Source organism: Nothobranchius furzeri, chromosome 12, assembly GCF_043380555.1.
Source record: "Nothobranchius furzeri strain GRZ-AD chromosome 12, NfurGRZ-RIMD1, whole genome shotgun sequence".
In the NCBI taxonomy this organism is placed as follows: Eukaryota; Metazoa; Chordata; class Actinopteri; order Cyprinodontiformes; family Nothobranchiidae; genus Nothobranchius; species Nothobranchius furzeri.
The window spans coordinates 37411666-37435377 of NC_091752.1; the positions used below are offsets into that span (position 1 = coordinate 37411666).

The following is a 23712-nucleotide window of genomic DNA, read 5'->3' on the forward strand; positions in this document are numbered from 1 at the left end:
ATAAAGTAAACCAATAAACATAAACATGAGGTAGAGATTCACAAAAACAAATGATGTTTTAAATGTTGAATTTATAAACTATGATCATTTTCGTTTTAAATAAAGGTTTGAGATTTGAAAGATAAGGGTCAGTTTTCAAGATCTTTTATTCTAATTATCATTTAGAGTTTGTGTCATATCGTTTACATTTTAAAAATCATTCTGATGAACCAAGTTTAATTATTTGTGTCACTCACTTTGAAATTGTTTTGACAAGCATGCTGTAGATCTAAGAAAACAGCTAGATATTTAATTAGGTTACTTACAAAAGAACAAAGTTTCAAATAAAGTACAAAAAATGTGATTTATTCCATAAAATCATAAAAAAACATGATCAAACACATCTTTTTGAGTCTTCAGAAATCAGGTTAATGTTTATTGGAGCCAACGTTTAAGTCTCAACAGGCTAAGACAAGGACAGATGGAATATTTTACTTTCTTTTTACATTTTGCTTCTCATCTAAGGCGATTTGTCAACAACTCCTGACAATGAGGACTTCCTTCACCTTTGTCTGCACCTCCATGACCAAAAACCTGTAGTGACATTAAAGATACAACTCACTTACATGGTATTATTTCATTTAACTAAAAAATATTTAAGTAAAATGATTTAAATAAAAAAAGAAAAAAGTGAGCGAATGTAGTAAAAATTCTACAACACTGCCTATAATTTCAACTAGTGTAATCTTATTTTAGTTAAACATAGCTCAGGACAGAAATATGGCAGTGATCAGATTTTCTGATAGACTCTCTGCATGTGTATCTCTGCAGCCGCAGCATCAAAAGGCTTTTTTGAACAGCCCAACATAATTATCCTTCTCTGAATTTAGACAGCAGCTAAAAGCTCAACGTATAAAACGTCTCCGTCTCTGGACGCAGTCAGTATCTCTGTGCTAAGTTCTCCTAACGCTCCGGTGATGTAAAAATCGATGGCGAGGTCATCAGGTTTCCCTTGTTGGCTGGCCCTCTCCTTCCTGCCTGCAATTTAATAATACGCCTTTAAAGGCAGTGTTTAAGCCCTGCCGAGCAATTGTTTTGTCAATAAGAACTCCTTTTACGAACGTCTTAAAAGCCTGGACAGAGGGAGAGTTGAGCAGAGAGGAAAAGAAGCAGCATTCAAAAGGGCGGAGTGGTGGAGGCTACGGCACATATTTATCTGCTGCTTATCGGGTTTGTGGAGAAAGCAGAGCTGGAGGATGAGAGGACAGGAAGTGGAGGACCAATGTGGACAGAATTTTATACATTTGGAGCAAACTTAGAAAAATGACCACATTTATGCTCATTAAACATCCCAGAATGTCTGGAGTATTGTTATTTTTACATCTGTGTTAGAAAACAGCTCTAAGTGTTCAACATATTAACACGATGTGTGAAAATGGTGACATTTAAAATCATGTTAAACAGAATAATCTGAGCAGCTGGTTTGAAAATATTAGAACATGTGAAGTACGTGTTTGGTGTTGTTTAAAATCTGGCTTTTTTACGAAAAGGCAGGGATTGTCAGACACTTCGTATTAATTCAAGAAGAGAGTCAAGTTTATGGAAGTAAGAAATTTATTTTCTAAACAATTAAAACATGACAACTCGGAACACTTTATGTGATGAATGAATCTAGGTGGATGGAATGTGAGGGGTGATGATGTGTGAACGTGATGTTACCAGAACCTCTCGTATCTGAAGAAACTGAGTTCTGAGTGGTACTGAATTTGGTCTGCTATAAACTACAAGTTGATGGTTTATAAAACCACATCAGACGCACTCTGTCGAGTCTACGTACCAGCTCGAAGACCCCCGTGGTAGATCCGGAATGTCAGGAAGTCTGTAGACCCCAAAGGTACCGAAGTCTGTAGAAGCAATCGCAGTGCCACTAAACTCTCTCGGGATGTCTCCAGGTCAAAACAGGTAGTTATTTGCATCTATGGAAGGACTCTTAAGGAGTCGAAGTTGGTAAAGCTTTATTCTGAAGGAACCGTTTGCAGTCAGTTATAGCATGCAACAGGTTTTTGACAGCAGCTTGTCAAAAGATGCTCTGGGTTAAAGAGGTTTTGCTCCAGATGGCCGGTCTGAAGCGTTCTCAAGAACTGACTAACGGTGAAGTGAGCTCTGTTTTAATAATCGTCATATTTTGATTTACTAACAAATCAGAATTTGGCGTGTAAAATGGGTTTTACCAACCAACCTCAGAAAACACACTTTTCCTCAGTGTATACAGGAGTTCTGATTAGTGGAACAGAAAGCAATGTGTCATGATATTAGTTTAACCTTGTCATCGTCACATGTCTGAGTGTGTGAGCTGTCAGTAGATAGTGATTCACTTGTTAAATCTAACTTTATTGGTCATAACATAATAATATTTGTTTCAACCTCAGTAATTTAAGCACAGATTAATCAAAACATTGTTATTATTCTTCAACCATTATTGTTCATTCAACCATATGATTATTTACTCATCTTGTTCATGATATGATTTAATTATGAAAGTTCATCCGTCCTGTGCTGTGAAACAGAGCAGTCTTAGATGAGAGGGAGCTTGCGAGGGACCTTGGGTAAGCACAGTATCTTTCTTGCAGATTAAATCCCCCAGGTAAGACTTATGTCTCCATGTGACCCGATACTGAAGAGGTCGACCTGTAGACGAACAAACAGACCATTTCCGGAGGCTACAACATATTCCCACCTTTAGTGGTCCACAGTGTCAGTTATTGTTAAGACTGTAAGCTGGGCCCGAGGTGTGACTAATGAAAGGGTTAATTATGGGGTAAAGAGAGGAGAACAGGTAGGGTGAGATGAGATGTGAGGTTTGGTATGTTGATGGTCTGGAGACAGAGATGCTGGAACTTGTTCACAGAAAATTCTCCGAGGTGTGTGTGTGTGTGTGTGTGTGTGTGTGTGTGTGTGTGTGTGTGTGTGTTTTTGAATTAGCAGGCCAAGTTTCATCCCATGGCCTGAAGCCTGTCTCATACACAGCAGCTCTGTTGAGTGGCTTCACCCTGAAACTACCACAGAAAAAAGGCATTTCAGCAATGACCTCACCCTTAAACTTAAGATGCGTTCATAATTTCAGAAACAACATTTTCAATTTGCGTCTAACACGTTTCAGAAACAACATTTTCAGATTGTGTCTAACACGAGCCTCTTACAGGAATCTTCAGCCTGTGCAGACACAGCCCGCTCTTTTCCTGTGTTGTGTCAACACAAGTTGTGTGTGTGTGAGTGTGTGTGAGTGCAATTGCCTACACACACAGATGTCCATGTGCAAAGACACACAACACAACAAATGCCATCTCTCTCCAACCCCCCCTCTTCCCTCCCTCTCCCTGTGTTTCTATTACATCACAGCACGCCGCCTCAGGCCAAACTTGCATTTCTCTTCATTCGCCCTTCGCTCTCTCTGTTTTATTCCCTCCTCCTTTCTTCCCACTCCTCTTTCTTGCCTTTCAACCTCCTTTTGTTTCGAGAAAGGGGGTTCCAAAACATGAAAGGCAGCAGAATGCCAGCGTCTGTGTGGAGGCACACATGGTCACCGTTGTGTTCACCGCCATTGCTCCGCTGATGTTCTCACTTCTTGTATTGATCAAACAGTTGCTGTGAAGTGAAGTCAGCAGGACGCAAAACATAGATGTGTGCCAAAATGAGCAGTTTCATAATAAACAAGGAGTCTGACATGGATTTAACACAAATAAAAGCAGTGATTTGGGTGAATTATTTTTTAACGTTACAGTTTTACTCACTCTTTTCTGGATATCTGTTGTGTACTAGTTTCTGGGCAGCCATGGGATCCCCCTAGTGACAGCTGCTGCGAGCTGGTGGGGGAAGTGACACGAGCAGAGACAGGATATGACACGGGCAGCATGGAGCGGGATTTAGGTCAACCAGTCTGTTTGCAGTGGTGCCCACTGCAAGCCCTGTCAGCAAGACAGGCTCTGTGGGACACGGTTGTCTGTGGGAGGGGGTGCATCGTTGTATTTCCATCTACATGACCAACTAACCCTGTAAATAAGCAAATGCCTGTGCAGCGCTTGGCTCTAAAACACACGCTCAGATGGGAAAGAGCTCTACACACGTCACAGCGAGTCACACATTTGATACAAGCCTACAGGCTAAAGGACACCGGTGCTGTCCTGTGTTTCTGCACCGACAGAACTGGACAGCCATGTTGTTTCTGAAACAAACCAGGCTTCAAGAGATGTCTTCTCTCTGGGATCGTCCAAAACAGGCTAAAAGCTGTGAAACAGGAACAAAGACTGATGTCACATGTGACAGCTGAAGGATCCGCATTGCTGTCCTCCTTTTGCTGTTCAGGTCACTTTTCTGCTCCTTGTTTCTCGTTTTTGAAGAGACTGTGTAGTTTTTACCGTAAATTTCTGGAAATTTCCATCTAAATGTTGTTGAAAAGGAATTAAATGATGCCCAGTTGTTGAAAAATATTGGTGGCTTCGTAACATAAAACAATAAAAATCAGGTCTAAAATACATGGGAAATACATGTTCTACCAAGGTGTGTGTTCTCTCTTTGTTAGCCGTTCAGCTAGCTGAGCAAGGATACGTGAGAGGTGTCTTGTAGCCTAGCCTTGGTCAAATTTTTCCCAGAATACACCGCGGTATTTTCAAAAGGATGGTGGATCAGAAGCCGGCAGCTACTTCGGGACAAATTTCAAGTTTAAATATAATTCATCTAACTGTAGCTATCGGGTTGATATCTGAAAAGTTTATTTTTTATATCCAAAGTAGTTATCTTTGGTTGGTTAGTTGCTCAGTTGTTGCAGATTTGGTGGCTAGTAGGTAGTAACTTGCTTACATATTTAATTTAACCAAAATATACACAACTTAAAAAGTAAAAGGCTTGTTATATATGTATATTGAAAACGTATACGTATTAGATTTAGCGTTATCTCCCGTGTCATGTGATGCTATGTGACCGCTGCAGAAGCCACTGTCATGTGACGCAATTCTGTTCCAAGGAAGGATACGAGGACACTGTCCTTGACATCGAAAAACACCTTAAGTTTCTGGGCGACGTCATATTAGACACCATGTTTCCTTCTATGGGAGCCCGTGAGGACAAAATGCATTTACTGATTTGTAACAGGCGGTTACAAAACTGCTAAACGTTGTTGCTTGACACGTTTACCTCTTCACTCGTTGCCAGTCATGAAAGGGAGTTTGGTGTGCTCGTAATTTTGCTGGAAGTTGTTGTCCCAGAGATTTTGACCCTAATGCCCATCCGTTGGTAAGGTCTTAGTCCAACACAAAAAATACCACTCCCTTGCAGTGATTTAGGTATGCACTTCCCCCCATCACCAGGGAAAACACACACCGTCACTCCAACACTTGAGCATTTAAAGTTTTCATTCTTGCCCTTTGGTAAGTCCCATCCAGAGGTCAATGGGAGCGGCAGAGCCAGTTCAGTCAGAGTCAGTGAGTTCATGAAACATATTCAGAAACACTTCCTCCATAGCCGTGCGAGGCACCTGGTTCCCATGGAAACGCAGGTACACACGCTTTAGCTGCCTCCCAGCCTGTTGCTCCACTCAGTAATAACAGCATTAGAGGTAGACTCTCCTGATGGACACCGGGCTTCTGGCTTGTGGAGCAACAGGGCCGTGTCTGCACTTGTGCACATATTTGCATTTTATGTGTGTGGAGTCATGGGGATTAAGTGACCCCAGGTCTAAAGTTCTTTTTTTAAAATTTCACACTGTTTTCTTAAGTTTCTCTCCATATTTGGCACAAGATCCTGCTAGTCCACCTTGTGTTATTAGAAGCTGCAGGCCTGAATGTACTGAATGTGTGTGTGTGTGTGGGTGGGTGTGTCTGTGCAAAGTGACAAATGCAGTTGGAGATGGTTCAGGACCTATTTGCCTGCCAATAAAGACTTGTAAGTTATGCTGACTCAAAACACTGGCCTCTTGTCTCATAACAAATTAGCCGCAGCCAAACGGCGCTCTGATTTAGTGACGCGACTTCAACATGACCTCACTGTACTTCTCTGCTGCCTGTGTGTCCATATTGGGTTTTTTCTTTAGTGCACATCTTTGCATCTGTGTCAGAAGGATGTGGCCACTCCTTTTTTCCGCAGGACTGCTGCTTATAGCTGTTCTCTAAACAAGCCCAGTCCTGTTTTGTGTTGCAGTTAGCAGACCTTTGATTTCTGGTTGGTTAATTGGTCAAAAGTTCTACGGAGAAAGAAAATGAGGCAACTTGCTGACAAGTGAGAGCATGTAGGAGCGTTGTAGATCTGCAACTTGGTCTGCAGACATGTTCACCTGCTGAAAGCTGTACAGACAAATTAGGGACAATACTTAATCTTTAGGCTCAGCACTAAATATGGCTTACTAATGAATAGCTGCAGCTTTTTTTTTTTGCACAATCCACGTCTAAGCTCACAGATTTCATTTTCCCAGAATCACCGGCTCCTATCTTGTTCTCAGGATTCCCAAAAGTGACCTGAAGATGGAGCTGAGTGAGACATAAAACAGTCGAAAAGCCAACTTTCTTAGTTTTACACTAATCTTAGCTTTAGTGGTCATATTCCTACAGCAAATGTGAGCAATGCTCAGATTAATCTGTTCTCCGTATTTGCCGTTTTGGAAAATGCAGTTAAAACGAAATGTTACACATCGTAGGAAGTTTTTCATGACTTTTTCCTGTGATTTGATGAGCTCTGCAACCAGCTACGTATTGTTTTAATCTAAAATAAGCTAGATGATCTAATCCAAACATCTGACCTGCAAACAAAAGTACAGGAAATGATAGAAACAACATCATCAGGTGATTTATGACTTAAATTGTCAGCTGAGGGGTAACAAGGAAGTCATAACTGTTATTCCCTCACACACCCACATGCAGCACGCTTCCAAAAATAAACACAAATACAGGTGAAAGCGCTGATGCTAGTCCTGCTGCACTTAGTTTTAGGATAAGAATAAAAGGAGAAGGTGTCGGGGCAGAAGAGAGGTTAATGTAGCACCCCAGAGACAAACAAACGACCAGAACAAGGTGTATTCTGATGCTTCCTGCTGACAAATATAAGTATATGTTCTAATAAATGCAAAAACAAATGACTAATTTATGTCAAATCCAGATTTAAGGTAGCAGAGTTTATTTAAAAGTGCTTTCCAGAGAGAAAAAGTACACAAAATAAGTGATTTATTTTGTTTTAATGTGTGCGTGTTGCCAGTGTGTAGAGATATGTGGATCGGATGTTAATTGTGGTTGAGCTGCAGACAATTGATGCTAGCCACGCAGTGACAACCTGATGACTACCCATCAGAGCTTGCTTTCTCCTGCTGTCTTTTAAATCACATTGATTGGCAGCCAGGAGGAGTGTGTGGTTGCACAGTTATTTTAAGTGGTTCTCAGATATGAATATGCATGCAAACCTCTGCCCGCGCGCGCTAGAACACACCGCCGGGTCCTGATGAACGGATGTGATGCTGGAATAACCAGCTGGGTGCAAATGTGGGATTTGTGCTGGCTGGGAGTGTGCAGATTTTCTCAGGTTACTAACTGGTATTGAGCACTGGGGACGTGCACACATTTGTGTGTTCCAGTGTGTCTCATATTCCTAACGTAATATTGGTCAGAGGCTCAGGAGATGTGCACGTGTGAGAATGTGCGCAGCAGATATTGAGAGCTCTGCATGAATTTAAATCAATGAGCTCGCGGAGTAACCTTTTGTATATCCAATCCGCATCTTTCCATCGCTCGTTATTAAATTATCCCCTAATTGGTCACGCAACAAAGGCAGCTGATGAAAAAGACAATTTCTTGCTTTTAATTGGGCATTTCACGTGCGCTTGGTGTACACCTGTGTGCAGCTGACTCGGCTCGCTACGCCTGTGTGTGTGTGAGTGTGTGTGTCTTGGGTGTAATGAGAATAGGACATTAGCAAGGGCTTGGCAGACGCCATCGCAATCAGTTCCACTCTTCACAGTGAAGGAGGGAGCGAGGTTGGAGAATTAATCCCAACATTAGGAAAATCCGGAGGAGAAACATCTCAGAAACAAACGGGACGAAGCTCCTCCGGTCTCCTGACGTGACTTTAGAGGAGCCAGCTCTGGTGACGACATATGGCTGGCATGTTTTTTGGTTCGCAGTATGATGAGTTCATGCATATGTCAAACATATGTTCCCCTGATGGGAATCCAACTCTTACAGTTTTCCTTCTACGTTCAGTTTCTTCACAAGTTGCCCTTGATGTTCCTTGTTTTCGGTGTCTTCTGCCCCGTTTTGGGCTCACCAGCGGCGTGTTTCTCACCAAAATAGTCCAGCTATTGTTGCCGGGAGTGGAGCTGAATAGTGAAGCTCATTGTGTTGTGATGGGAGGCAGGGGAGTGAACAGGCCATAAACACCGGCCGTATAGCACCCAGGGGTCGGGAAAAGGTGAAGCCTCACCCTGCTTTTCTCTTCTCCCCCTTTTTTCTTTTTCATTTTTGTCTCTCCATCCTTCTTTATCTCATCAACTCCTCTCCCTTTATTCCCTCCATCTCTCTGTCAATCTTTTTCTGTGTCAGCTTATTAACGGTCACAGCAAGAGTGTCTGGTTTGCAGAGCAGAGCCTCTTGCCCCTTTTTTTTTACCCTCCACTCTCTCACTCCTCCTTCCCTGCTTTTCTCCTGCTCTCCATCTCTCCGTTCCCCTGGCTGTTATTATGAGAGGCATTTTATCCTTTGTTCCAGACCCCATGGTGCATCTGGCCTCAGATATGGGGACGACAGGGACAGGAAACCAACGAGTTTTTCAGAGGAGGAGGAGGAGGAGGAGGGGGTTTGATTGGTCGGACTGGAGATTCACTGCTCTGAGTTGGACCGCCGTTTTCCACCATAGAGGGAAGGAATGATAAGGACGGAGCGAGCAGGAGAAGGAAACAGATACAGAGAGGCAGAGTAACTGTTGTTTAGGAGCAGTGTTTGTGACACACTTAAGCTCTCGTTATTTACACGTCGCCTTAGAGTTCACCCCAGGAACACAACCTCCTGAGAAGTCCGACCCGCTTGCTAAAGCTACCAGTGCAGCTGAGGATCTGTCAGGAGGCAGAGGGACACCAATAAAGAAAAGGAAGAAAAGAAAAGCACAACAGAGGAAGAACAGATGCAATAAGACGTTGCTGAAAAAGAGGGAGAGGTCAACAGTTAGTCAGTGTTGGCCTCAAGCTGACCTCCTTCTTTAGCAAAGGGTTTGGAGTGCAGAGGAGAGGAGAGTTGAAGGAATGCTCGAGACTCCTCAACCCCTTTTGCCCTCACTCCCTCGCTCCTCCTCTCATATCTCCCCCAGCAAAACAGGGTAGCGGGGGAGGAAGGGAGGGAGAGAGCATTGGTGATAAAACTCCAGACGTTCCCTCATTTGATGGTGCTCTGCCATGTCAGTGCATTCTTGCATTCCTCCTTTGCTCTTTCTATTTCGCCCCCATCCCGAAATTCCAAATCAATGTATTTTACTGTAACAAATATACAACAAAACTGTTAAAACTCAACCTTCAAGGATGTTTTTAACCATCTACCTGGAAAAAAAAAGTATCTTCAAAACAGCGTGACATTAGCCACCCATGGTTTTGCCCAGTCCCTCTGTAGCATTTTATATTTAAGACATATAAAAATCAAACAATTCAGTCCATCTGTTTGGATTGAAACAGATGCAATCCGGGTTCAACCCTTTCTTTCTCACCATTCCTTGAACTAATAAATGCTGTTTTCCAGCTTTTAAAAGTCCAGCAGTACTATTGTTCTCCTTAAGTTCAGCAGCTAATGCTCCCCATTGCAAAGATAAAATAGAAGTGTCCGGTGGTGCAACAGCAGGAACACATAAATCAAGTCAGAAGCCCCCAGAGTCCTCCCTCCTTAGGGTCAGAACGGGCCAAGGGGTCATTTCAAAAGGGGTTAGCCTGAGCAAGGCCAGAGCGGGCATTAACGGGTGTGAATACATGCAGTGTGTGTGTGTGTGTGTGTGTGTGTGTGTGTGTGTGTGTGTGTGTGTGTGTGTGTGTGTGTGTGAAAATGACTAAGAAGCTGATTTAAATATGGGTGATGGTGTGTTTGTGCTCAATAAATGGATTGACTGTGCACTTTTATTAGAGGTCATGGAATGAGAGACCCCCCCCCCCCCCCCCAACACACACACGCACACACATACACACACACACACACACACATAAACACACACACACACACCTGTCGTGGCAAAGTATCACCCAAAACAATGCCTCCCGCTGATGGCGACGCGGCGTGTTTCTGTCAGCAACACTCTGCCGCACCGCCGTGCTCCATGCCGAGCGAGCGCGTTAAACAGTCAGCAAACGAAGCTCGTTGTGAGGTGGAACGTCTCCAGTAAAACAAGATGGGCTGAAACGTTTCAGGCAGCCGTAGAAAAACCCCCGGCTAAGCCTCGCCCCACAAAGACCCCAGTGTTCAGGCTGACTGTTGGAACAGGTTTACACACGTTGAGGAGTTCTGACTTCTCCCGGTTGTTGTTCTTAGTGACTTTCGCTGTAGCTTCATGGCGGCTTCACTGGGGCTCAGTGGTGCTTATGGGAGAATAATTACTCCTTATCACTGTTATGGTTAGCTGAAAAAAGAGAGGCTGCTTTGGAAATGTGGTTGTTTGTGTGCTGGATGCCAAGATCTCTGAGGTATTAGTCAGCATTTTTCCTTAATCTTGTTTTGAGTGAAGCTCTGACTGCTTTTTTGTCTCTTCTCCTTCCTCTCCTTTTCCCCTCCACCTTTCACCCCCCTCAGGTTCATTAACGCCAGAAGGAGAATAGTGCAGCCCATGATCGACCAGTCAAACCGAGCAGGCAAGTCTCCCATAGTAACTGTTTTCAAGTCCAGCAGGCATAAGCCGTCCACCCTCCATGCACCCAGAAGCCTCTCCGCTGGTAAATACAGGACTGATGCTTCCTTCTTGGAATGTCCGAATCCTTCAGGGACTTCCCCCATCTCTATCATTACTGACCATGGCTACGGAGCCAAAACATTACAACATTAACAGCAACCATTAATCAACCCTCACATGTCCGTTGAGGTGAAAACCTATTAATTACAGGGTACAAGCCTTTGGTCGACAGTGAATAACGAGGAGTGATATTTTTGTGTGTTATCCTGTAAATAAAACTTTGTGTTCTGAGTAAAGTTTGTTCCTAACCCCTCAGTACCCTTTTTACCAACCAGGGAAATCAAATTAAGCTCCGTGGCTCAAACCGTAACAAAATAAATAAATAAATAAATAAACGCTACAGCCTTTGGTTTTTAGGGATGACCTTCGATTGGCCTTTTGGCTCCAGACCTGTTTTTAGCCCCATCCCCTCCTCAACCCGGCTCGAGTGAGCGGTCCCCCTGGTGCATGGCTTGGTTTGGACTGCCGTAAACTTTATTACCTGTAATAGAGGTCAGAGGTCAGGGTGGCATTAGGAGAGCGTAGTAAAGTTCAAAGGCGTTCAGTGGGGGCTGAGGTCTTGCTTTTGCTTGACTGACCTCCAAACAGCCTAAATCAAAAGTAAGTGGTTCTCTATGAGAGCAGAACAATGGAGGGAAACCAAAATAATAGGAACCATATCAGGTTTCGCTTCTCCTTGCTGCTTAGTTCGAAGCAGCGTTTATGAGATAAAGCGTTTAGATAGCAGCCGATTCTGGGACAAGTTAGAATGAAGGTTTGATGAAAGCTGGTCAGAGCGTCCACCTGGAGTTCATCGAGGGTCTTTGATCATACATGCAATTATACATGGAGAGTAGCTGCAGCTACGCTAAAAGCTCTGCAGCAATATGTGCCAACGTGTCTATGAAATATTTATCAGGGGAGCTGGATGCTTTAAACTTGTCCGTCAGGATTAAATCGATGAAATGTTCTGTATAAACCGTACGGATGCTCTCAAACCTCGGTGTTCACCTGTTTGCTGGCTGCACAAACAAACGCTGCTTAACCACAAACACCTGTGTGTGGACTTGGATCAACAATCAACACAAAATTCATCAAAAAATAAGAAATCAATAACTCCAGTCTTTCTGGCGTAGTTCAGGTCTGCATGCTTAAATAATTACATTTAAACCAAAGTCCTTATGCGTCTTAAGTGTATATTAAACTCCTGAGCCGATCCCTATTAGAGCGTTGAGCTGCATTAAAGTCTACCAGGAGCTTAGAGTGGGAATCCGGTTGGAGACGTGGAGCAGAGTGACGTTGAGAGACTTTGGTGGCTTCCTGTGCGTGCACCAGCCAACAGATGATCCCGCTCCGGCCACTGAGCTTTAATTAAAAGGACTAATTGACCACTCTGTTCCCTCCCTCCGATCCCTCTATCCCTCCCTTCTTGTCTTCTCCGCCATCCACAGTAAGTCAAGGAGCTCCCTACAATCCAGATGGCCAGCCAATGGGGGGCTTCGTCATGGACGGCCAGCAGCACATGGGAATCAGACCACCTGGTAAGGCTTTCTCTGCGTGTCTGTCCCTTTCTTTCCCCCTTGTCCTTCCTACACTACTTATCTTTCCTTGTGGTCTAGTTTTCATGTCTTGACCAATCAGCTTTCTTACTTTCTCATCTCCTCATCCCATTTTTGTCATCCTCCCTGTGTCTTTAGATTTACTTCACGCACATCGTCTTCCTCGTTGTACCATAATGCTGACACACATTCACTTATTTGGACCGATATGCTGATAACAAAGACACACACACAGTGTTTCCTCCCCTCACAGAACAGGTGTGCTCACTCACATTAAACCGCTATCTTCTTCTTCACTCCCACTCCTTCAAACAGCCCCTCTCTCACGCCATCGGGGTTTAATCTCAGAGTTTGTCCTTAAGCTCTCCTCCTCCTCTCGTTTTCCCCTGTTTTCTGGGATTCTCTTAAGTCTCTAACCCAACCTCACCCTCCTCTCAGTCAGGCGGTTTGGATAGACGACTTAACCACCCTCAACATTTTCACACACCTCTACCCAACAGATCTCGAGGGCTTTGATGCTGTTCTGTGTGTCAAATTAGCTTCACGGTAAAAATAAAAGAAAAGTGATTGTGCTGCTTCTTCTGGTTTTACTGGAATAAAAACCTCTAAAGGACGTAGTTTTTAAAATTTCTTTTTTATATTGTTTTATTTTCCAGGGCCAATGGGTGGGATGGGCATGAACATGGGCATGGAAGGTCAGTGGCACTATATGTAGCCCTGCCAGAGTCTGACCAATCACAACACAAAGGGAAAAGTAAGTATGTTCTTAAAAACTTAATGGAAATACTTCTCAGATATAGTACTTTTAATAGGATATTATTTTCATCGTGCGTTTCTAGCATTTAATTTTAAGATCTTTTGCCACATACATATAGTTTTCTTACATGATGAAGCTTTCCTGAACCAACAGCTTTTCTCAGTCAACGCTAAAATATTCCAGGATGATTCATTTTGATAGAAACGAGTCGGCAGATCCTGTTCTTCCCAAGCAGATTTACTTCTGTTACTTTTTTCTCCGACTCTCCCTCCCTTGTCTGCTGATAAGAGCCTTTGATCACATCCGTGTAACTCTTTGTGTTTGTAAAGTCTGTGCATGTGCGTCGCTGCATGGATCTCTCGCACGTCCAAAAGCTACAAATCCAAACGCTTTCCACATCAGTCAGAGGGGAGGAGGGAGAAGCAAACCAGAGACAGAAGACAAAAAAAATAATGTACAAAAATGGTTATTATTGATAATCAATGGCAAAGCGCTTAAGTGTCAATAAATGTAATGAGAGACAATTAAGGATTTTGTTGGCTGGCTTGGTGCTTGGGTCACATTAAGACGGGGCGCAGAAAGGGAGAGAAGAGGAGAGGGGCAATGAGGAGGAAAGAAAGCAGGGATGGGCTGGGACAGGGGGTGGGTGGGGAACCCAAGGAGGAGGGGCAGGTAGAACGTTACTATGGTAACAGACTGATTGGCAAAAATGTAAGCAGTCGTTGCCGGTGCAAGGAGAGGGAGAGAAGTGAGCACCCCTTAAGTGTCATAAATCTGCCGGGTTGCTGTTGATGCATGAGCTACATTAATACACACTTGCTAACCAGCTACAGGATCCCCCAGCACACACACACACACACACACACACACACACACACACACACACACACACACACACACACACACACACACACACACACACACACACACACACACACACACACACACACACACACACACACACACACACACACACAGTCGCCCTCCCTCTGTGGTTTTTCTCACTGTCAATTTTCCTCCTCCATCTCTTTCTCGCAACACCTTTTCTCCCTTTCTTCTTTCTCTCACTTCTCTCCCCCTGCTCTTTCTTTCCCTCCCTCACTCTTGCCTCAGGGCAAAACAGACTCCCACATAATTCCGGATGTACACAGGCTCTGGTGTCACAGTGCACCGTGCGTCGGGTCCAACCGCGCTCAAACATCATTGTTCTGTACTGAATACCTCTGTAGCTGCATGTGCACCACACAAAATTTATAGATTAAATGTGTGGGTGTTTGCAAATGTACAGCCATGCAGGTCTGCATCACTGTATGTGTGCATGTGCATGTGCATGTGTGTGTACGGTAATAGGATTACTCCTGGCACAGAGAGGGGACACAAACTAGTGCAAAATGGAGGAGGTAGCCAGCAGGGTATGGAGCTTAGCTGGGCCTAATTGACTAGATCCATATTAAATATGCCATCACCAGAGGTGTGACCAATGGATTTGACTTATTCAGTTTACAAAAATAGGGACCATTAACCCACCACACGAAGTGCGTGCACGTGCGAGTGCACCGAAGTGAAAATGTGCCGCCCTTGTTTCCGCCATAAGTGTCAAGAACAAAAACAAAAGGCGAACAATCTTTCATGGAATGACATCTTTCAGGTTTGCAATGCAGGAAGTGAAGAAGGGAAAAAAACAGCTTCAAAATGGGACGTGTGTGTCGGCGTTTATGTGCAAGTGTGTAAACACGGCGGCTGGTTTGTGTGTCCAAGCAGCTGCTAGCCTTCCCAGCAGACCTTGCTTTAAACAGCCTCAATTTGCCTGCTGAATCTCGTAATTGGGCCACCAGAGGAATCCTCTGTGAGACAGGCGAAGCACGGAGAAGACGGGTGGAGCGAGGAAGAAAAAGAGAGACAGAGACCAAAAGAGGGAGGGGCAGCTGGAGAGATGGCGAGTAAATGACAAGAGGGAGGGCTAGAGGGAGGAAGGACGGAGCAGCAGGGAGAGAAGAGGAGAAGCAAAGAGAGGGATGGTGACAGAAAAATGTCTACTCCTCTTTACAGCTTCATCAGCTGCCGAAGCTCGTCTCCATCAGACTTACACTTTCCTTTCAAGAAAGCGATGTGTTATATTCTTTCATGACCAATTAAATTAATAGGTTATTATGCGAGGAAGGAGGGGGACAGTTATCTTATTTGATTAAAAGAGTTCAGGTTCATTATTTTTTATAAGTCATTTTCATTAGCGGAGCTGAGATTTAGTTTCTTCGGGGGCTGAATTGAGCGGTTATTGTGCTGGGGCTCCGGAGCCCTGATGCAGAAGGTGTGCCCAGCACTCACACAGTAACATTAGTTAAAACTAAAGCCAATTAGTCCTGCTCAGTGAGGAGCGTTATGCTTTCCACCCAGTGACGATTACAGAGCATTATCCCCATGCGAAACAATACACCTGTCAGCAACGATGAGGCCCGTCAACTGAAGCAGAAGCAGGCGGAGCCTTTGATGGTGGCCAGAATGACTCTCAGATGACCCTTACCCCCTTGTCCCTTCTGCCCGGAAAACTGTTGGTTTCAGGCGAATATCACAACGTGGGATGTGGAGAGTATGGAATTTCTCTCCATCCTGCCCATTAGGAGTCTTTTTTTCTCAAATTGTTGGATGGAACGCTTGAATGAATGGATGCTTTTGGTATCAGCCTCGGCTGGAGACCCTTTGTCCCAGAATTCATTGCTGCAATCATTAAGCCCAAATTTGTTAACCTTCTGCTGAGAGGTCAAGATCCCTTCCCTCAACCCCAACTTCCACCCCCCACACCCTAAACTTCTTTTTTCTGGTGGATGAACCTTCACTATTAAGGAACAGTGGACGGGTGGAAAAAAGAAACGGGTTCTGATGGGGATTGAGTGCCCTCTTGTATTGTCCATGTGAATGTATGTCCCTGTTGATTTGGTCCCTATGGACACCCCCCACCCCCCCAGACTCTAGGAAATGAGACGTACAGCTCGATGTATTGATTGGCTTATTAAGAGAAAAACCCCATAAGCAGCACTGTGCTCTTTCATGCACTCATAGCATTATTAGCCCCTTGACATGAGTTTCCTACAGTAATCAGTACACTCTTGTTAACCAGGGGTACGAACACCAAAGCCGCTACGCAACAGACGCTGGTGATGCCATCACAGATTAGTCACTACGATCACGAGAACAAAACAAAATTAAAGTTCAGCGGTGCAAACGCCTTTAGACCAACGCTGATGCCTTCATAGCTCCCTTCTAGTGAACAAGCGCTTCCTGTAATTTATAAAAATGTGTCTTGGTCAATAGTTCTTTGAACTTTCAGAAGATCTTTCAGAGTATTTTTTCCTTCCTGAAAATAATATGCAGTTTGCGTCTAAAAAAAGAGAGGAGCCATGAGTTTACCTAAACCAGAAAGGAAATGTACCATCCTCCAGTTGATCACCGATTGTACGACAGGGTTTTAGCTGATATAGCTGATGTTTGTTTTTATCACTCAGTGTTGTTTTGTTCAAGCTTAGAAAAGATAAAAAAACTGTGTCTTTGTGACTAAATGGGTCGTTAGACTCTGTCTCACCTGTTTAAATGATGTTCTTTGAAAGTTTTCTGCTGAGTGGGAAGCTACTCTAATTACTCCTAGTTAGTTATTTGGCTTAATAACAGTAAATAATTCCTCTGGAAATTATTACTCATAAAGACGAGTCAATTGGGGGCGACAGTGGCACAGGAGTTAAGTGCTTGCCTCGTAATCGGAAGGTTGCAGGTTCGAGCCCCGCTCAGTCTGTCGCTGTTGTTGTGTCCTTGGGCAAGACACTTAACCCACGTTGCCTGCTGGTGGTGGTCGGAGGGACCGGTGGCGCCAGTGCTCGGCAGCCTCGCCTCTGTCAGTGCGCCCCAGGGCAGCTGTGGCTACATTGTAGCTCATCCCCACCAGTGTGTGAATGTGTGTGTGAATGGGTGAATGACTGATTTTGTTGTAAAGCGCCTTGAAGGGTTCCAGGACTCTAGAAGGCGCTATATCAAATACAGACCATTTACCAATAAACGACTAAAATTTGAAGAAACATTTAAAGGAACTCCAGAAATCCTGACCAGTTCACCAAACAAACAAAGAAACGAGAACGTCTGACACGGCCCTCGCTTATCTCAGGACCAGCTGCTTTTTCTCTCCTTTGGTGAAAACTGACTGATGAGTGGAAAACAGGGAATGCCGTCATTGTTCTTCCACTCTGTGCTTGCCTGTGCTGTTGTCTGCTAATGGTCCTCCTGTGTATTTGTGTATGACACACACGTGAACGGGCCTGGGGCACTCTCTGATGACGGCAAACTTTGGGCCTCAACCCTCCCTCAGGTTTTGACAACAATGTCGACCGGTGGTGACTTTCCACCTGCTGGGATAGATGACTGCTGTTGTTGCTGTTAAAAAGAGGAACGCAGAGAAAAACGAGGATATAGATGGTATTTTATTTTTTTGTCTGAGCAGGTTTGGTGGCCTTCATCAGGTCGTTCTTTACAACAAACACAAGCATTTTACAGAAAAGTCTCAGGTCAGTTTTAGGTTTCCTTCTAGTCTGGATAAATTGACTATCCTTGAAACATTATGCACTCGACCTCGGTATCGCTTCAAGTCGATCGTGTGTGTTTGGTCTTTAAGTCCCTTCCTCCGGTTAAAGCAGCATTACTGTGGGTGTAGGATTAACTCACGCTGCTCTCACGCATCCACGCAGCGTGTAGAGTTCTGGCCCAGATACACACTGAGCTGACATACCTGGCGCTGCAGTCGGGTTCCAGCACATTTCCTGCATGTTTTAGATTGTGAACACAGCTGATTTGTTCAATTTAGTGATAAAATGGTGAATGGCCTGTATTTGATATGGCGCCTTCTAGAGTCCTGGAACCCCCCAAGGCACCCATTCACACACACATTCACACGCTGGTGGGGATGAGCTACGATTTAGCCACAGCTGCCCAGGGACGCACTGACAGAGGCGAGGCTGCCGAGTACTGGCGCCACCGGTCTCTCCGACCGCCACCAGAACACAAGGGGGGTTAAGTGTCTTGCCCAAGGACACAATGACAGCGACAGATTGAGTGGGGCTCGAACCTGCAAGCTTCTGATTAAGATTAATCACTCCTATAGACACTAAGGAGTGCTGGGGAGACATTTCAGCTTTTGCATTAAGGTGTTAAAAAGACGAACACACAGCGAGGAGGGGAGTTTTGCTGTCAGTTCTACTAAAAGGACACCAGGGGGTGCTAAAAGCAAGCCAAAACCACCACAGCTCGTTAGCACCATGCTACTGGATCATGACACACAAACTTGGTAGAACATTAGAAATTTCCTGTTGGAATCACACAGAATTAGTAGGACGACACTTCTGAAAATGCTTTAAACTGCGTGTGTCGTATGATGCAAATGCAAATGTTCTTTTCTGCAGTTTAGTCACACATTTTCTTACGGAGCTGCGTGATCAGCAACACATCCCAAAGTGGTTTCTTCTATCTGATGGAAACTAACTTGAGACTGGCCTGAAACTGGGTCCAGACATGAGAGGAGACTCTACGACTGGATTCAAATTTTTTTCTTTTGCAGATTAATTGAACATGTTTTCATTTCAAGCAACACAAGAAAAGTGACATCTATCATTATTGGAAACACGTTTTGCAGAACAATCTGTCACCAACAGTTGCAGCCCACCTGAGTTTAATAGTTTAATGCTGGTTATTGATCATTAACCAGTCTTATTTCCTCTCCTTTCAGAGCTGCAGGGGAATCATGTGTCTCACGGAGGCCTGTGGAGCTTGTAAACGGGACTCCCTGATTTTCCACTGATGATGAACGAACAAGAAAAAAGACACAAAACCGTTTTATTCGACCGGTGCCTGCAACATGGAAGCCTTCTTACAGTTTTTCAAAGAACCCAACAGAGATGAGAGCAGATAAGACGAGCCCCATCTCCCGACAGTCTCCTGCTTCTTCTCTGGTTGACACAAGACTCCACCCCCTTGCTGCACTAACCCCACCTGGATTCCTCCATCAACGTGATTGTGACTGACTCACTGGGACCTTTTGCCTGCTCAGTAAAATGTGGCACTCGGTGATCTGTTTTCAACTTTTTTTTTTTTGGCAAACAAAGTGACCCTGTGAGGAGCTTTCCACTCTTTGGGACGATGGGATTGGACCAAAGAGAACCCAATGTCTGTATCCGACAGGGCGCTAGCAGAGCAAAGGAGGCGCCCTTTAACAATATTGTGGATTGAGACCTGGAAAAGCAAATGAAAAGTATAAAACTATATCAGATTGGGACGTGAGTGAGGAAGAAAATATACTGTATACTGTTGTAAAGTTATGCTGGACTCTCACAAAACCTGGGAATTCAAGTATTGTAAATGCTGTTGTATTGTTCTGCATATTATGTTGTTTCTAATAGATTTTTAAAAAAAGGATGTGAACCTTTTCTCTTTTTTCTGGTTTCTTTCCAAAGTGTGTGTGTGTGTGTGTGTGTGTGTGTGTGTGTGTGTGTGTGTGTGTGAACGCGCGCGCTTGTGTAACATCCACATGAAACCTGCCTTCCTGTTCACCTCTCCTCATTAAATGACATATTTTTCGAGAAAGATGTGAGTAAACATCGAGCTAATCTGTTTATTTTAACTTCTGAGGCCTGCAGGGGTCAGACATCCTGATTATGTTGTTGTTTTTGTTTGTATGTGTAACATACAGCACTCATCGCCTCCCTGTGTGCATGGGAGGTGCAGCTACTTGTGTTACTATTGGTTTGGCTGCACCTTGTACCTCCAATTTGGGTGATTAAAAAATAAAATAAAATTTCATATCAGTTTATTATCAAACCGTCCTCCACCAGTTTCAAACTTTTTTCGGTGCAGAAATTTTGCAGGTCATACACACCTTCTAATAGCAGGCATTTTTGATGGGCATGGTACTTCATTCTTTGTGTACTCATGAGAACAGCCAATCGACACAAAACATCTTAAGTTTTTATGAAGTCACACCTGATGGGGGAGCTGCGAGCCACAAGCATGTTGTTTTCTATTTTTGCTTTTGAATCCATGTGTGTTTGTGATTGAGGGCCTCTGAAAGTCTTTCCCAGTGTCTTATTGATGTGTTCATCACATGACTGAGCACTTGCATGGCCAATGGATTCTCTTCCCTTCACCATTTAATGCTTCCGGATATGAAGGAGAGGCAGAGGATTTGGGAAAACACCATCTATTCCGTTCATTTTCATTAAACCAGATGATGTAATGCTGATTAACGGACAGGAGAGAATGTAAAAGTGTGTGTGTGTGTGTGTGTGTGTGTGTGTGTGTGTGTGTGTGTGTGTGTGTGTGTGTGTGTGTGTGTGTGTGTGTGTGTGTGTTATCAATGCTTCCATTATCCATTGCTTCACACATGTAATACGCACATCTCTGAAATTCCTTTGAAGAGCTTCTTTTGCTTTTACTTTGAAGGGTATATATGTACATCTGTGTTGTAAATAAATACTTTTGTTCAAGTAACACAACTTTTAACTAGTCTCTAGTGATAGTGATATTCCTGCACACAGAGCCGTGACGTACCTGCAGCGTGGATGGTGCTGCGTCAGGCGCAAACATGTGGGAACTTCAGTTGCTTTTCCCCCGCTGCTGGAGAAAATGTGCAGAAAATGCATGCGTTCTGCTGGGTTTCCACACACACACACACACACACACACACACACACACACACACACACACACACACACACACACACACACACACTAGGACGGGAATGGGAGAGGAGGGGGTGTCTGCAAAGAAATCCAGCCATCCTTCGTTTAGCATTAAAATTCATTTAAGTAAAATTGCCACAAACGTGTAAATGGGAAGATTAGTTCTCCCTCACGCCTTGTTGCCCGCAGTCAAAGGGCTCCGCTTGACGCGCAGCGCTCACGCAGCCGAGGCTGTCTGCGGGATTACACCGCGCTTCAGGACGGAAGGGCTGAGCTAACGAGACGAGGAGAGAGGAGAACCGAGCGACTGTTGTCTGATTAACACATTTCAGATAACAGCCCTGCTGCTGTATGTCAAAGCCACCGTCTCGTTTTCTCTCTCCAGACCAGCGAACAAGAGAGAGTCTGTTTAATCCATAACAGTATGGGCGTTATAAATCAATACCGTGTCTCCCCCCGGAGCAACTTTTGTGTTTTTATCGCTGTGGTCAGACTGAATGCTGTTTACGCACACAAAGAAGAAATAAATAAATAAATTTAAATAAAAAAAAACGAGGTGACGTATTAATTGCTCCTCGCCTCTCCACCATGGCTTGCGGATCCGAGGCAGTGAATTCCTGAGCCCGTGGCCGCTGGGAGCGGTGGAAACACAGGAGAAAGCCCATGCATGACTGCCCTCTTTAGGGAGGCCGGGTAACTGTCCGCGGCATGAACGCTTGGAGACGGCGCGCACGCACAGCCGCACACGTCGCCTTTTTACGCACGGACGCAAAGCTCGTGCAATGTTTTAAAACTGTTTAATAAAAGCCAGGTAGATTGTGAATGTCAAAGGGGTTTTAAGGGTGTGAGAGAAAAAAGAAACGGCGATATTAAATATGTTTACAAAAACTATTTAATTTGATCATAATGAAAAGAAAGAACTCCAGGTCAGTTTTAGATTGTTGTATATCATGTGTGCCAGAGTGGTGGACACTTTACAAACTATCATCACATTTTTAGGTTTAGAAAAGTGCAAAAGCTTTAACACAAACACAGATGTGTAAAATAAATATTTCTATGATTTTCTATTTTATAAATTTCACAAAAATGTAAGGACTAAATTCTTGGATTTAAACAGAACCTTTCATTATGATGACCACTAAGAAAAAAGTCTAATGAAATATGAAAACTTTGATGTTTATTATTTCCGTTTGGGATATTTTCGTCCCATCTGACCTATATTTGAAACTCTTACTTGTAACTAGTGTTTTCTAATAAAACGCTTGAATATTTCGTTTTAACGTGGATAGTAAACAGTTGTCTGACCGCGGGGGTGAACTGTTACCGTAATGAATGGAGCAGAAATGTGTTCAGAGCTGCGGAGGTGTCCGCAGGCCTGTCCTTCTTCTGCAACGCAGGCAGGTTTTTACGCGTTTGTGAAATAACGTGGACGCGTACGCGCGCGCCTCTTGTTCCGTCCGACAGAACAAATCTCAGGATTGGCCACAGAACCACCTCGGCCTGTCTGATTAAACCAGCGGATCCAGTCTAAACGTTTTTTTTTCTGGAGTCTGTGGTAAAAATGCAGAAAATTCAAACTTCTTTTAATTAAATTATTTGAATGAAAATGTGCTTTTTACATTTTTTTCTACAGCCGTTACATTTTTAATTCAAATTATTTTAGGCCAGAAGGAAACTTGATGCGTTGTTTTATTTGATTTTACTCGTGATCTAAAAGCTACTTGCTGAATTTTATCTAAATAATGTAAATCAATTAATTCAATTATCACTAATAATGTGAGTTCATGTTCCAAATATGTATTTAATTGTATTTTTTCTTAGACTGGAATCCCGCAAAAACACAGGAACAATCCATTTTCTACAGTTTTAAAATAAAATAAAAATAAATAAAACACACTACAGGAATACACTTCAGAATAAAATACTTTATGAAATCGATGCTGACAGGAATACAAATTATATTTGGGCCTCAAAACCTCACAGAAAAAAAGTGCTTTGCACTAACCCCCAAATCGTCGCGTGGCAGCTGGTTTGAAACAATAGAAGGAGAAAAAAGGAGGAGAGAATGCAAAAAAAGGAAAAACAATCTGTTGGTCAAGAGAAAGAGAGCAAAAGAAGAGACTGTTGAGCGAGGGCCATTTTGGATGTCATCTGTCTCCTTGGCGACGGGGCCCCGGCCCTCAAAGCCCCTTGGGCGCACGGATTGTTTGAGAGGAGCCCGCTATTTTCTGCAGCATCATTTATCACTGTCACCACATAATGATTCCCCTCGCAGCTCCTTATTGATGTTTGTAATTGCATTATCTCATAAGGCGGAGGGACGGGGTGGGGGGCGGGGGTGGGGGGTGATCAATGGAGCCGAGAGGAGCATCGAGGGGTCAGGAGATGCTGGGCTGCTGTTTGTCCATTTAATGCAAGCAGGCTCTCATTATCTGCAGCTCTTCTGCGTTCCGAGCCCCGCGCTGGGTTTCTCTGAGGGGTAGTGGTGGAGAGGAAGGAAGGAGAAAAAACAGAAGCAGAGCAGTTTGTTTCATGTGTTTAACCCCTGATCACAAACAGATATGGTGGTGTGAGATCCAGTCTGATCGTTGGAGCACAGAACTTATTTGTTTGGCTTGTTGGAACTTTTGCAGAACGACCCTTTACTGGCTCCACATGAGTTTATTTAGAAGATAGGTCTGTCTCATCTTCATACACTGTCACGATATCTCATCACAGAGCACGTGACCTCTTAGAATTGGCAGAAAGTGTTTATTTGTGAACAAACTAGAGAGGAAGT

The 23712-nt window shown here is 43.9% G+C and overlaps 1 protein-coding gene across 2 annotated transcripts in view; it reads left to right on the forward strand.

Annotated features, from left to right (window-relative positions):
* The window catches only part of meis1b (Meis homeobox 1 b), a 78635-nt gene extending 58857 nt beyond the window's left edge, over window positions 1–19778 (forward strand). Inside the window, exons 10-13 of one of the 2 annotated variants that reach the window (XM_070542020.1) lie at window positions 10773–10831; window positions 12360–12449; window positions 13124–13221; window positions 18986–19778. In XM_070542020.1, coding sequence (XP_070398121.1) covers window positions 10773–10831; window positions 12360–12449; window positions 13124–13182 — 208 coding nt within the window. In that variant the 3' untranslated portion in view covers window positions 13183–13221; window positions 18986–19778. Of the gene's footprint in view, window positions 1–10772; window positions 11192–12359; window positions 12450–13123; window positions 13222–18985 lie in introns of those variants that run through there. The other variant, XM_070542019.1, reaches the window with a different exon arrangement.
* Window positions 19779–23712: the final 3934 nt, after the last annotated feature.